The sequence below is a fragment of the Danio aesculapii genome, chromosome 4 (genome assembly GCF_903798145.1).
Source record: "Danio aesculapii chromosome 4, fDanAes4.1, whole genome shotgun sequence".
NCBI lineage: Eukaryota > Metazoa > Chordata > Actinopteri > Cypriniformes > Danionidae > Danio > Danio aesculapii.
Window position 1 is genome coordinate 49890322 of NC_079438.1, and position 15800 is coordinate 49906121.

A 15800-nucleotide genomic window follows, 5' to 3' on the forward strand; every position below is an offset into this window, starting at 1 on the left:
TAAGGCACGCGCCAATCATGAACTAACTTTGAGTCACATGTGAGTTCATGTGATTAATGGCTAGCTTAATTACTTTTTAGTACATGTTGCTAATTAATTTATTAATTAACATTTAAATTTAAGCTAAATGTAACCAACATTTAGACTGTTAATGTATAATTATGTCATGACTTTACTTGGAGGGGCACATCATCATCAACTCATCCTTAACTCCTCCTGTGTTTAAACTGTTCATGTTATTGTTGACAGAACACTTTTCGTCAACACTTTAGATTAGGTCACAATTCACAGTATTAACAAACCCTTAACTAACACTACTAGCTTAGTAAACTACTAATTAGCGGTTTATTATTAGCAAGATAGTAGTTGGGTTTATGGTAGGAATAGGGATGCTGAATGATCATACTTTGAAGCTACTAATGAACAGTTAATATATTAACAATAGGCAGGTAATAAGCCAGAATTTAATGACATAAATTGTGACCTAAACTAAAGTGTTACCCACTTTTCTATTGTTATTCAGTGTAAACACACTAGACGGATGTGCATGAGGAGTTCATGAGATGTTAATGATGATGTGCCCCTCCAGTTAAAGTCATGAGTAAAGCTATACATTAACATATTTAGGAAATTTTTTGCTATTTCTGCGCAGAATTTTGTATAAAATGTGCGGATTTATGCGGAATGATCTTTGGAGTATCAAAACTAAAACCTTAATATATGAACTAAAAAGTAATACCTTTTTAAATTGTATTTAATGTTTACAATGCAAATCCAATTAGATCCCCTTTTTTGGTAAGTCTTCAATATAATATCTCTGCTAAAAGACAGAAAATCTTACTTTACAAATTGTATTGTGAATAAATTAAGTTAACATTTTCATATTAGTCAGTATTAATACTGAAATTAATTTAAAAACTGAATAAATATAAAGTTACACACATTTACACAAGTAAATAAACAGAATCAATGTTGGGCTAAAAATCTGCGGAATTCTGCGCGCGCAGATTCTGCGTGGGCCTAATCATGAGTTCATGATGGTTAAATTAAGCATAAACTAATGTGCTAAATGATACATCAATTAACAAACAAGCATGTACTAACAAGTTATTAAGGTAGCCAATATTCACACATGAACTCATGTTGTAGTTAAAGTTAGTTCATGATTAGCGCATTATCATTTTTTTATGTACTGTTATTGTAAAGTGTTACAGATTTCCAAGAATATAGACACGTCCATGATGGAGGAAATGGACATTTTAGTGCTATTTTCTTATAACCACTACACATTTTGTGAACGCAACATCATTTTTCCACAAAAACATCTCATCATTTTTTTTACATTGTGATGAAAGACTATTAATTGATGAATGAGTTTGACCTGTGCATCGCCTCATCCGAACAACCCTGTGAAACTTGAGGTCATGGTTGAACAATTTACTCTTTGTCGCCAAGATGTAAAAATGTAAACAAAACAAAAAATCTGAAACATTTTGCTTATAAAAATTCCAATAATGCACAGCTAGTGTTTTTCAGCCAACGGTGAAAGGTTAATGTGACTATTTTCAATTTTATAAAGTCCCTTTTACACCATCGACATTGTAAATCAGTTGAATAAACTTAAGCATTCATTTAGTTGTTTAAGCATAAAACGAGATGAAAGACCGTGTAAACTCTAGCGCCGTCAGTGGCAGCAGGCTAGTGTAGAAACTCCATTGAAAATAATGGTGTAAAATAAATGTTCATATTTTAAAGAGATGGCAGGGAAAAATGGGATTTAACGCAGTGCTTCTTGTGCGGTCTGAGACCCACTTTATACTATATATCTAACAGGCAGTGAAGATCACTGATTTAAAAAAAAAAACACAGATATTAAGTCAGACATTTGCAGCTGATCCAGAATGCTGCTGCCAGGATTCTGACCAGAACCAGAAAATCTGAGCACATCACACCTGTCCTCAGGTCTTTACACTACCAGTTACATTTAGAATACATTTTAAAGTATTATTACTTGTCAATAAATCACTAAATGACCTAGGACCTCAGTATATTACAGATATGTTCACTGAATACAAACCTAACAGATCACTCAGATCATTAGGATCAAGTAAATTAGAAATTCAAAGCAGGGTAAATCCGCCTTCTGTAACTGCGCTCCCCACTGCTGGAATCAGCTTCCAGAAATGATCAGATGTGCTCCAACTTTAGGCATGTTCAAATCAATACTTAAAACACATCTGTTTAGCTTAGCCCTTCGCACTATTAAATCTTTCTTTTCTTTTTCATTTTGTTAAAATCTGTTTGAACACATTTTAATCCGTTTTTAATCATTTTTAATTATTTTAATGTCTTGTTTTTTAGTTTTTGTTTATGTAAAGCACTTTGACTTACCATTGTGTATGAAATGTACTATAGAAATAAACTTGCCTTGCCTAATCGTAATGGAAAGACAGTTCACTGAAAGCCGTTGGGCTGGCTGAAATGTGAGTCTGTGAGCATATGCTCCATTGTGTATTTAAAAAAAGAAGATATTTCTGATATGAATTTCAATTATTGTACATTTAAAAGAAAGAAAAAAGTAAACAAAAGCATGTTGTGTTTTTTCTGTATATTTTGAGAAAAGATCAAAAGGTTAAACAATAAGTTTAAAGCTAAACTCATATTTACCAAGTGTGCCAATAATAATGTCAGGCAACGCAAGACAAAACTACTCGCAAAGCAAATATATTAACAAAACACTGTTATATGGCAAACATATTTATGCATATACACTTTTATATATAAATAAAGAATACAAATCTAGCAGATTTCTATGTAAACCATATAATTACAAATAAACATTGTATATACAAAGGCTATACTTGCATACATTTTATTATTACTAATCAACAATAAAACATAACTGTATTTAAAACACCAATAGTCGTGATTTTGCATCTCATCTGTGATATTTGACCGATTCAAGAGGTTGTTTTGTAAATCATTGCACACTCAGACCTGCTTTATGAGTCAAGACTTGATGTTAGTGACACTGGAGTGTGTGAATGTATCTGTGTGTGTTTGGGAAGCTGAGTCGGCGAGTCAAGAGTGGGCTTTGACTGAAGTTTGATGGACGACACTCTCTATAGGCCATAAAGAGCGGCGTGTCTGTCTGAATGAGAGGGCTCTTTGTTGAGGTCGCTTTGCGGTTGATGATAGCCAGGCTGACATTACTGACCTCATGCGGTTATGAGCTGGCAGTCATGCTTTTATGACAACAGTTGACAGCGCACGCATTGATGGAGACAAAGAGAAAGTTGGGATGGAGAGGAGTTTGAGAGTTCCATTGCCGGTACCTGATTCGGATCTGGATAGAGTGATGCAGAATGACTCAACTCTGGGGGGTTTTCAGGACTGTCTGGGATGTGGTATGACAATCACACAAACTATCATTGATAATAGTGTAATGGGACTGATTTGGAATGGATTATCGGAGGAATTGTTTATTTAAAAATGAAAATTGTGCCATTGACTCGCCCTTGGGTCATTCCAGATTGATTTTGTTTCGTGGAAGACAAAATGAGAAGCTTTGAAGAATGTTCATGCTGCTCGTTTAATGTGGTTATTGTCTGTGAAAATTCTAATAGTTTTGAATTTTCATATAAATAGTCTAATAGATACTAGAAAAATTATGTATTTTGTATTTGAGGTCATACATACTGTCAGGAAAACTATATAAATAATACTTTTAAAATAAAGTAATAATAATACTCTTATAATGCTTTATATGTAGTCCATATGATAACAAAAGGCAGCTTTGTGCATATTGGAACAAAGATTAACAACAAAAATGTAACATTTACTCACTGTTACTCATTTACTCACAGCAAAAGATATTTAGAATTGTTCGTTTAAACCTGTAACCATTGACTTTCATACTATTTGTTTTTCCTAATATGGAAGTCGATGGTTCCAGGTTTTAAACATCTTTCAAGTACATTTTTTTTCTATTTTCAACAAGAAAGAAACTCAAACTAGTTTGAAACTACTGAAGGTTTTTATTCAGTATTTTCAGTTTTGGGTGAACTACCAGCCTGATCTCATGGGAAAACGTAAGTATTTTACGTTTTGTCAGTTTAGTGGCTAATTCGTACAAGTTCAGTCGTACGAAATAGTATGATTTTAAAAAGGAGACGTGGCACCTAACCCCACCATTAAACTCAACCGTCATTGGGGGATGAGCAAATTGTATTAAATTGTATGAATTAGATTGTACGAATTCATACGAATTAGCCACTAAATCAAAAAGTTACAAATTGCCGTGAGATTGTGTTGGAACTACGCATTTAAGCTAATATTTACTATTTGATTAGATACAAGATATCAAACCAAGTGACATCAACAAGCCTATTTTTAAAATTAATTTCACTTAATATGTTATGTATCAATATGTTCATCATACGGTAGTTAAAAAAACCACATATCTAAACCCAGTTTTCCTAATTATGTTCCCTGTTTTAATTAATAAAGCGTGGATGAGCTGTATTTTTTTAAAACAGGGGTGTCAAACTCAGTTCCTGGAGGGCCGCAGCTCTGCACAGTTTAATTCCAACTGTAATAATACACACCTGATCATACTAATTGAGTCCTTCAGACTTGTTTGAAACCTACAGACAAGTGTTTTGAAGCAGGGTTGGAACTAAACTGAGTAGGGGTGCTGTAGATTGACATCACTACTTTAAGATAAAGATAACTTAATTTGATACTTCGTTATTTAGGGCACTGAAATTCACACTTTAACTGTTGCTTAAATGTTCTTTTAAGAGCTGTTGTTGTACATATAGAGGCAGCATGAACATTCATCCTTTTGTCTTCAACGGAATACAGTAAGTCATACAATATTATGGTGAGTTAATGGCTGAAGCATTTCCAATTTTGGATGAACTACCCCTTTAACCCTTTACAGAGTGAGGATCCATATATGCTAACTTCATTTACATTGATTACAGTATAATTTCTTTATTTTTTCTTCGCTTAGTTTCTTTATTCATCAGGGGTCGCCACAGCGGAATGAACCACCAACTTAACAAGCATATGTTTTACAGAGCGGATGACCTTTCAGCTGCAACCCACTACTAGGAAACACCCACACACTCTCACATGCACACATACACTACAGCCAATTTAGTTTATTCAGTTCATCTATAGCGCATGTCTTTGGACTGTGGGGAAAACCGGAGCACCAAAGAGAAACCAACCCGTACACAGGGAGAACATGCAAACTCTATAAAGAAATGCCAACTGGCCCAGCCAGGACTCGAACCAGCGACCTTCTTCACCTTATCACTTGATTACTTGATATATATATATATAAATTAAGTCACATAAGTTTAAAAGTCTTGTAATAACACTTCTATGAGCATCAATAAGTGCCCTATAAAGGGTTAAGAACAAAACAGAATTCCATTCTAGAATTCCATTCCAAATCATGTTCCAAAAATCTGTTCTAATCTACTCAGTTGGCCTTAATCTCATGACATAAATCTCATTTAGTCACAGTGAGCAGAAAAACAGACACCGGAAGAGAATGAGCGAGAGATGCTATAGCAAGTGAGATTGAATTATGGGACATGACTCATGATGTTACATCTTCATCATACGAGCTCTTTTCACATGCTCTCTGGGTTTCCCCATATTGTCAGGAAAACAATCAGCTCTTGTTGCGCATCAGAGTGTGAGCGTGTGTACACGGCCAAACTAGTTAACACAACGCAGTCGGACCAATGACCTGGATTACAGACCAGCAGGACAGGGCTGTTTGATTCTTACAAAACGAGACGGAATGTGAACGTTAAAGTCAAATGCTTGTTCACAATGTCAGTCCAAATCTGAATAGAATTTAATCACATTTAGCAAGTGTGAACAGCAAAACATTTAAGTAAAAAAGTAAAGTTTTAAGAAACATATCAACTTTAAAATCCTACTTAAATCACATTTCTGGGAATTTGTTTTAGTCTGAGTGCTCTTATTAGATTATGTGTATTTTATTTTTGCCTGTCAGGCTATGTAAAATGTAAAAACATCAGATGCTGTTTGTAGAAATGTCTGCAGGTTGCTTTTTGAACAGAAGTCCTAGTAAAATCGAATGCTAATCGGTCTGGTTTACGTACTTCTTTGAAACGTTAGTTCACACAAAAATGAAAATTCTGTGATTAATTACTCACCCTCATGTCGTTCTAATCCCCTTAGACCTTCGTTTTTCTTCAGAACACTACTTAAGATATTTTAGATGAAATCCGGGAGCTCTCTCATCCTCCATAGACAGCAATGGTCCAGAGATCTAACCATTTAGGTCTTGAAGTATACTGTGATCTGGCATTTATCTTGACAGTCTTGCATGCTCAAGTCAGTCTAAAATCATTTTTGTTTGTACACAAAGATCTTGTCATGATTGAGGACTGTAGATTTATTTGGTAACTAATGCTGTTCATGATGAAGTTGGAAGGTTGGAGTCACATGACGGATGCTAAATTTGGATAGACTTGGAATCATGGACTTGAATAGACTTAGAAATAGTCAAGAAAAAGAACCAAAAACTTGTTTATGTGATTTCAGAGGTTCAACTGTAATCATACGAAGCTCCAAGAACAACTGTATAAGGCCGAATCTATACAAATGACTGATTGTGTTCTGCAATAGATCAGGGTGTACGTATTTTACATGGAATACGACACTGTAATGGCAACACATAGGCTGTTTCTCAATATGCATTCTTCAACGTTCTTTCGTCTTTGTGTTCTCGTGTACCGCCAAAGTTCAGTTCCAAAACTCAAGACCGCAAGAACGGAGGACGCATGAAAGTTCCCGGATGCATTCTTGATATCAAGGATGCGTCGATGTGGCTGAATATAGAAGGTGGGAAGTGCAGGATTTCTATTATTAGAGTTCAGAGATATAACTTAATTATCTCAGGAGTTTTCCTAAATGAGACGAAAGTAAATATTAACATGAAAAATAACGCAATAAAAGCATAAACACATTAAGGGTGTTTATTTGCTGAAATTAATATAAAATCTGTTTTATTTGTATTGTGGACAATATATTTGTAAGCTTATTGCAGGAATACATTCATCATCAATAAACGCTAGGCACACTCTCATTCAATTCAAGGTTGTGCACAGAATACACTGCTCTAGAACTAAACTCAATAAAATTTTTCCTGATCTTGACCCAACTTGCCTTCACTGTACAACCAAACCAGCCACACTGTTAGATACTTTCTGGTCTTATTTGAAACTGTCAGATTTTTAGGGGAAAGTCTTTAGCTGTTTTTCTGCTGTTTTTTCATTATCAATAGACCCAAACCCCTTAAAAGCACTGTTTAGAATCCTTACAGAATATGTTGAATTAAATTCATTACAGGCCGAAAGTGTAGCCTTTGCAACTTTACTGGATAGATGACTTATTCTTATGAATTAGAAGTCAGCAGCTCCCCCTTCTTATCGGCACTGGGTTTTTGATTTCTAACATGCTCTTTAAATGGAAAAGATTCGGTTTGCAATAAAACAAAAGCAAAAACAGTACTAGAAAGTCTGAAGCCCTTTTTTTAAGGAGACAACTATATCTTAATTGCCTTTTTTCTTTCTTTTCTTTGTATAATTTGTTAATTTTATCTATTCTTTTGTTTGTTTTTTATTATTCTTACTTTCATGTTATCTTATGCATTTATGTGGTATTTTACCTTTTATTCATATAGTTTTTTGATGTATAATTATGTTTTCCTGATAATTTCTTGTTTAGTGAATTGTATTAGTGCGTATATTATATATGTATCAATATTATGTATATTTAATAGTCTGACCTGAAGATGAACCTAATAATAAAAAAGTTTATTTGTAAGGTTTTTGTGCATGTTAAATAAATATATATATATATATATATATATATACATATATATATATATACATATATATATATCGAAAATACTAAAAACAGTAATATGTCTATGAATACTGTAAATGTTTAAATAATTGTCAACGTGGTCACGTGATTATCAGGAAGAACTCTGCATCTCATTTCTCACAGGACGCGTTCTATGTTCTTACAGTCTTCCGAATTCGCTCTTCCAAGGTGACCTGGCAAGAACGGTCTCCACAAGAATGAGTCCCTTCTCTACATTCTTGGAATTGAGAAACAGCCATGATATTGTCCGTAGTAAACTCACACTCTGACAAGAAGAGAAAACATTGGCAAACAAAGTCAATTTTAGTTCGTTTTTTTTTTTTTTTTGATGAGAAAGCTCTCGGATTTCATCAAATTTTTAAATTTCACACACAAATCATATCCCAACAGTGTGGACTGTCAACTATTTAGATCATAGGTCTAAAACTGGATTCCTGGAGGGCTGCAGCTCTGCACAGTTTTGCTCCAACCCTAATCAAACACAGCTGATCCAACTAATCAAGGTGTTCAAGACTACTAGAGACTATTAAGAAGGTGTGAGTTGGAGGTGCATGGAGCTAAACTATGCAGAGCTGCGGCTCTCCAGGAATTGAGAATGAGACCACTACTTTAGATCAAATCCCAATCAGATTTGAACTGACAAGCGTGAACGAAAGAGATCTCAGGAACTCACGTTTCCACACACACGCACACACACACACAACAGGTTCCCCCTCTATCATCATCATCAGAATATTCAAATAAAAGACTAGCAAAACACCCAAAATCTTGGCACGCTTGTTCACGCTCTAAATCAAACGTGTTTCCAGACAAGCCCGTGCTCTGTTCCAAAGATGTTTTCTGGTGCAACATAAACCGCCGTCCTCATGCAATGAAGAGCTCTGGCACAAAAAAGCCATTTATCCTCTCGCGCAGAGGCTTGCAGGACCAGTGGCTTTTTCCTCAAAGCCAACAAAGCTGCCGCAGGCGCTGCAAGAAGCTCATCAAAGAGCCGCACTTCCTGCCGGATGAAATCATAAAGGTTTTCCCGTGCTGTTTTTTAGGATGGCATCCCGGAATAACAGACCCTCATTGATTGGTTAAGCTCATCGCGTGTTACGATTGGTCTCTTCAGCCCAAAGTTTTAATGGTGAGCAGGTATGGCTTAAAAGCATCCCGTTCTGGATATTCCCTTCATAACTCCGGAGCATACTGGCGTTTCCATTGACTTTCCCTCATGCATTTTTTTTATTAGACCTCTGTGTCTGCACACCCTAAAGAATCCAGCCACGCCCTGAGAGGATGCCACATGTTGATGGAAAAAGGCTTTGTTAGGTCTTGTTTACAAACTGGTAAACAGAGAAAAACTTGTTGTAACTAACACACCTGTCTTGCTCACTGGCGGAGCTGGAAGCTGGGTCCTCCTGCGCAGCTCCACCATGGAGCTCATTTCTGCTTTCCTCAGCTCCTTCGTGAGGCTCAACTTCACGCATTCTTGCTCCACAATGACTTCTTCTTCCTAATGCCTGTAGATTAAGATAACTTTGATGGATGGCAAGTAATTTCAATCATAATTGACCTCATTGAGACATGGGTGTTCACGAAGCATAGCGCTGTCAGTGCAAATATGACAAAAATTTCATTGAGCGCCTTCAGGGCTTCCTTGCAATTGTGACACAAGAGCTACAGTTGCTGGTAAACATGGTGGTTTGTATACATATATATAGGTATCACCTTACCATTTGGATAGTGAGAACTAGAATAGCCACACTGGGGATGATGAGCAGCGCCAGGAGCCCATGAACCGCAGAGTTCATGCCATTCTGCTGTCTGCTTTGACCTGCCAGGAAAAAAAAAACACACACACACACATTCCCCTTTCAGGTCTTACGTATACGCTGTGCTATATGGCTTGAAGTATGTGAACACCTGAACACCACACCCATATGTGTTTGTTGAGCATTAATTTCAAAAGCATTGGCATTGATAAAGAGTTTATCCCTCCCTTTATCCTCTATATTTTTTTCAGAGAAGGCTTTCCACTAGATGTTGGGACAAGGCTGAGGGGATTTGCTTCCATTCAGACACGAGAATTAGTGAGCCAATGCTAATCTCCTCAGTAAAAGTACTGACAAATATGGTTGTTTAAAAAGACCTCCTCGCCAATAATGGAAGATTCATTTCCTGAATATTTGTATATTTCATATGAATACGATGATTTTGGGTATTTACGTTATTTTTAAAGAGGGTCACTGTAAAATGTATAGTATTCAAACTAAGCAGGACACATTTTAATGTAGTTGAGGAGGAAAAAGGACAACATTTTAAACTACATTAAACTTTTATCATATTGAAGTATGAAAACCTGTTTCAAGAGTTCACCCGCATGAATAACAATCAAAATTCATAGGCGTATTTGACGTGCTGTCAGGGGAGAGGGCTCTGAGCTTGGAGGGACACCCTGGCTGGTGTTATTCCCCTCATCAGGAAAGAAAAGAGACTGAGAGGGGTTCCCCCCTAGGTTGAGGTGCGATGACGGGGTGGTAATGTGGGATGCTGTCGATTAAAAAACATGAGGTATGTCATACATGACCATTTTTAGGGGTTTGGTCTTACACTGATTGGATAATGATATGATTACTTTGTCGATGGTCCTTACGTGCTTCTCTCGAAATTAATTTGTAAACTTCACTTGGGTTACTCTGCAAAAGATGCTTTCTTACTTAGATTCCTTTGACTTGTTTCTAGCCCAGATATCTGACAATACTTGAATCAAGAAGATTTTCAATAAGCAAAAGCAAACAAGCAAAACATATAGATTTGTTTTTTAAAAAATAATGTGCCAAAATTAGGAGTTTTTCATTAAAACAAGCTAAATAATCTGCCAATAGGGTAAACAAAATAATCTTGTTTTTCGCTTTGATTTAAGATAATCTAGCTCAATCTAGCTGGATTATTTAATTTAAAAGATTATTTAGCTTGTTTTAAGACAAAACTCACTTAATTTTGGCGTATTATTTCGAAAAACAAGACAATATGTTTAGCTTGTCTAGAAGATGCTTCTTGATTCAAGAACTTTTAGATATTTGGAAAAGAACCAAGACAAAAAAATCTAAGAAATTTTTGCAGTGTATGCACTAATACATGAATTATAGGCATCCTTCTGTCTCTAGAAACAATGGAGTTGCACCCAGGACAGTCTGTGGTGGAGTTGCAGTGCATGCAATGGCTAAACAGTCCAATACGGGAGCGACAGGATCTGTTGCATTTCCTACATGTGAAGCCTGTGGCTGCTTCTGTAGGACTTGTCTCTGTTCTCTATTTATCTACCTGTTGGTCCTCTCTCTTTCCCTCACTCAGCTTTATGCTGGTCCTTACGGCATGCCGCCAACTGGCACGGCGACATACATGAATACAGATGTAATATCAGTGCGTGGAGAATAAATAAAATAAAGCATAAATAATTAATACCATAACACAATAGTGTACTCTTATTATTTCAGCAGTGCAGGCTCTTGCAATATTAAATCGTCACTATATGAGTAGTTAGTACTTCATCAACAAAAACATTTTTGTCAACTAAAGTTCAATATACAGTACACATACATACATGTATATCTATCTATCTATCTATCTATCTATCTATCTATCTATCTATCTATCTATCTATCTATCTATCTATCTATATATATATATATATATATATATATATATATATATATATATATATATATATATATATATATACACACACACACACAGAGGAATTGATCAAACTATGACTATGACTGAGGTGTTCATAACTAGACCTGTCAAGATCTGCCACACTATTAAATTAAGTAAACCTACCGACTCAGTAACTCATATATTTTATGCAGCTGACATGCTTGACCCTTCACATATTGCCTCACACCATTCTCCAGATTGTCGTTGCATGCTTGGTTAGTACTTGACTTCTCTTTTACAAACAGAATGTCAACTGATTTATCTGCTATAGAGTGCTTTTAACACAAATGTGCTCATGTTTTGCATGCATGATCATGCAAGTTAGAACAAACTCAACGTGAAGCCCCAGAAGAACTCATCTTCAATGGAAACTAAAAAACATCAGCTGTTTTCCATAGATTAGCTGACCCCTTCATCGTCTTCACATTCCTTCCACAGAATACCTACAGATATCTCTCTCCACAAAAAAAGTATGCAAATCCCATCAAGCCTGTTCATGCATCATGACAAAACACAATATTTGGTGCATTCACCTGGTGTGAATGGAGGAGCTGCGAGGGTCTGGCAAGGAGGAGGTGTGCATGGAGGAATGTCACCAAATGTGGAACCGGCCACTGTAAGAACGGATTTAACATGGGTAAAGAAACGCCTAGTCGGCCACTTTTCCCTTCTGTAGTGGCACTTGAAGGCTTGCATTCTGTCCTCCTGAGGAAGACAAACAAACCAGAGTGAGACCACAGCCATGACAATGTTTCAATGAATGCAACTGCAATTGAGAGGAAATTACCAGGTCATCACTGTTCAGAGTGAAACGAAAGTCCTGCAGCATTGTTATGAAAATAGTGATGTTCGCCTTATTGGTGGACTGGTTGCCAAACTTAATGGCCAATTTTTTTAAACTGCCTTCGACTGGATACAGGTTTAAATGCAGCCAGCAAGCTCCACCCTAAAATGTATAAGAAGAGAAAAATGCTTAGGCGTCTCTTCTGGAACGGTAACAAACCACAGCTCATGTGATACATAATGTTTATCTGTTAATGGCCACAAATTGCATCTGGATTCAACATGTTACTGCGCATGATCAAAAGCTTCAAAAGTGAAACTTATTTGATAGAAATATGGGTCACACTTTATAATACAGTTTCATATTTACTAACATAGACTAATAATGAACAATACGTGTACAGCATTTATTAATCATGGTTCAATATTTACTAATGCAATATTAAAATGCAAATCCATGCTTGTTCCCTCCATAAGTTAACATGAACAACTTTATTTCTATTAACTAATATTAATCAAGACGAATACATACAGTAATAAGCCTGTTCATTGTTTGTTCATGTTAGTAAATACATTAACTAATGCAACCTTATTGTGTAGTGATACCGAAATATGCATGAGCCTATGTTCATGCACAGCCTTTACAAACTGTTTGCTACCATTAAATATAAAAAACATGCATCAATATCGTTATGCTAAGAAATTATGACACTTTTCAAGAAGCTCAAGAAATTCCCACACTTAGTTAAATGTGAACTCCAAACAGTCCAGTTGGTTTAGAGAAAAGCTTTGGTGTTTGTTGCAATTAAATTCATGCATCAAGTGCTGCTCAAGTGTGCAAATGGTATTTGGTGTATACATAGTAAATTTATTTGCATATAGCATGCTTATTAAATGCAAGTAGAGTCGGTTTTACTGTTTCAAATCTCTTGAATCGTTTGAAAATGATTGATCATTAGTTAGTGTGAAGTAGCAAATAAATTTCAGTTAAAATTAAACCATACTTATTCCGAAATTAATTTATTAAAATAAATATGCCCATTATTAAACTGTTACACAGAACCATTTTGGTGGATGCCTTCTGTAAATCATTATAATATGCACAAGAAAAATGTAAATAATTATAATATGCATGAGGACAAATGTAAATAATTATAATATGCATGAGGAAAAATGTAAATAATTATAATATGCATGAGGAAAAATGTAAATAATTATAATATGTATAAGAAAAAATGTAAATCATTATAATATGCATGAGAAAAAATGAAAATAAATAGGACACATTCTAATGCATGCAATAATTTAAAGCATGATAACACATTTATTAAGTGATGTAAATATAATTACACATTTTGATGAAAAAACACACTTGTCATTCGCTCATTAATGCATCCACATGTATACTTACCACATCCTTTGTGATGAACTTGATAGGTATTCTGTAGTCACTGGGAATATTCTCACTCTGATGGGTTAAAACAAGAATTTGGATGGGATTACTTGCAAGTTGACTCAGTGCCATGGCTTTAGGTACACATTTTGTTTAAACTAGTGTAGAGACTTGTGTGAAATGTAATTTATATCTCTGCTGGAAAACGAAATTAAGTACCAGCCTAAGATTGGGTTTGAGCTGATCTTTGAGATTGACCAAACCAAAACATGTCCAAACTCCCCCGTAAAACCAGAAATCTGAATAAAACTCTTACCAGGGTATCTAACGTGGCCACATCATCCGTTAAAGGGCTCCCAAAAACACCTGAGCAGGTCACAAGCCCAGAAAAAAGCAACACTAATACACAAATGCTTTCTCCAATCTATAACGAGAAAATCAGAACGCAGTTACAGCAACAGAAGCAGTAAATACCCGTGCGTTGACAAACACCTATCCAGTCAGAACTTGATCACAGGTTTCCTCTAAATCGTTTAAGTAGAAAGTCGTGAAAAGTAATCTACGATTGCATAATTTGTCTTAGAAAGTGAGTAGAGTCACCGCGCGTTTAGCTGCGCTGTGGGTGTGCGTGCGCGTCCCCAAAAGTGCGTGTACTCACCTTAACCTCCCTCATGTGGAACATGGGAATATTAAAAACAAATCAGCCGTGTCTCCCTACTTTCTTCGCTACCCCTGACAGCGGAATGCAGGCATGTTTCCGCCTGTAACTGACTGGAGATAATCACAGGACGGGATCGGGATCAGTGGTTTTGGCGTGTCTTTTCTCCTCCGGTCCCGATGGAGAGCATGGCGTGCTCAGAGCGCGACGCCTGTGCGCAATTTCGCCCCGCAGCGCTTCTGTGAATGGGGGCGGATGGACTTGTCCTCTGTGTTTAAGAGGTAGGGCCGCTTTGACTCACTTATAATGTGTAAAATAGTGAAAACTATTCAAGGGAAGTTGGGTGACTCACCCAGACTTCAAGTGACACATTGGAGTTTCAAATGTGTACTTATGAATCTAAATAAATAAAAACTAACAAACAAAGAGCTTAGTCTTTACCCTATGAATTACTAGCCTTTTAGTCTTGCTTATATTTAAGCTAGCCCCTCAGCGCTTCATACCTAAAATCCCCCAAATCAATTGAAAATTGTCCCAGTGCCTCTAAAACCTGCCTAAATTGTTGAGAAGTGCACTGTAAACAATCCACTCAATTCATTCAAGTTGTCATGAACATAATTCAGTTAAGTTAAATTTAAGTGGATTGAACATGAAACAAGTTATCAATAATAACTTATTGATATCAAATAATAACAAGAATTGTGTTGTTTCAGCTCATTTTAAAGAATTATTTGAACAAGTGGAAACAATGTTTTTTAGAATGTGTTTAACCTTACATGAGCAGGTGAAAAGGCACACTAACCCTCTAAAACTAGCTGAAAAGGTCCACCAACTCAATGAAATCAAAGTGATCAGACAGAAAATGCCTCTGAATCCCGCCAACAGACAAGACTGACTAATGAAAGAATAAACTAATTTCCTCTAAACCAGCATAATTGGCTGAAGAGTAGTAAAAATCCCTACTAAAACCAATATGACCAGCAGAAATGTGCGCCAAAACTCTAAAACCAAAAAAACTCACTTGAAACCAAGCCAGAAAGTACCTGAAACCGTTCAAAAGGTCAGATTGACCAAGCAAAAAGTACCTAAAATCAATCTGATCTTCCAAGAACTAACTAAAACCCTTTTGTAATGTGACGAGATGAAATGTCCAAGCTAAATATTGTCTGAAACTCACTTAAACCAAAGTGATCAGCCAGACAGTGGCGGAAATTAATCCTAAAGATCAGACTGGCCAGTTAAAGAGAACTCTAACCTCTCTACAAATCAGCATAACTGACTGAGAAGTGGACAAAAACCCTACTGAAACCAACCTGACCA

The 15800-nt window shown here is 36.0% G+C and overlaps 1 protein-coding gene across 1 annotated transcript; it reads right to left on the reverse strand.

The window, feature by feature from the left end:
• Positions 1–7986: 7986 nt before the first annotated feature.
• Positions 7987–14741, reverse strand: kitlgb (kit ligand b). Its single transcript, XM_056455109.1, has 8 exons — positions 14481–14741; positions 14139–14246; positions 13841–13897; positions 12434–12592; positions 12180–12351; positions 9660–9760; positions 9307–9446; positions 7987–9214 (listed from the first exon to the last, which is right to left on the reverse strand). The coding sequence occupies exons 1-8, from the start codon at positions 14502–14504 to the stop codon at positions 9172–9174; spliced, it is 804 nt and encodes a 267-aa protein (XP_056311084.1). The 5' UTR covers positions 14505–14741; the 3' UTR covers positions 7987–9171.
• Between the last annotated feature and the right edge of the window lie 1059 nt (positions 14742–15800).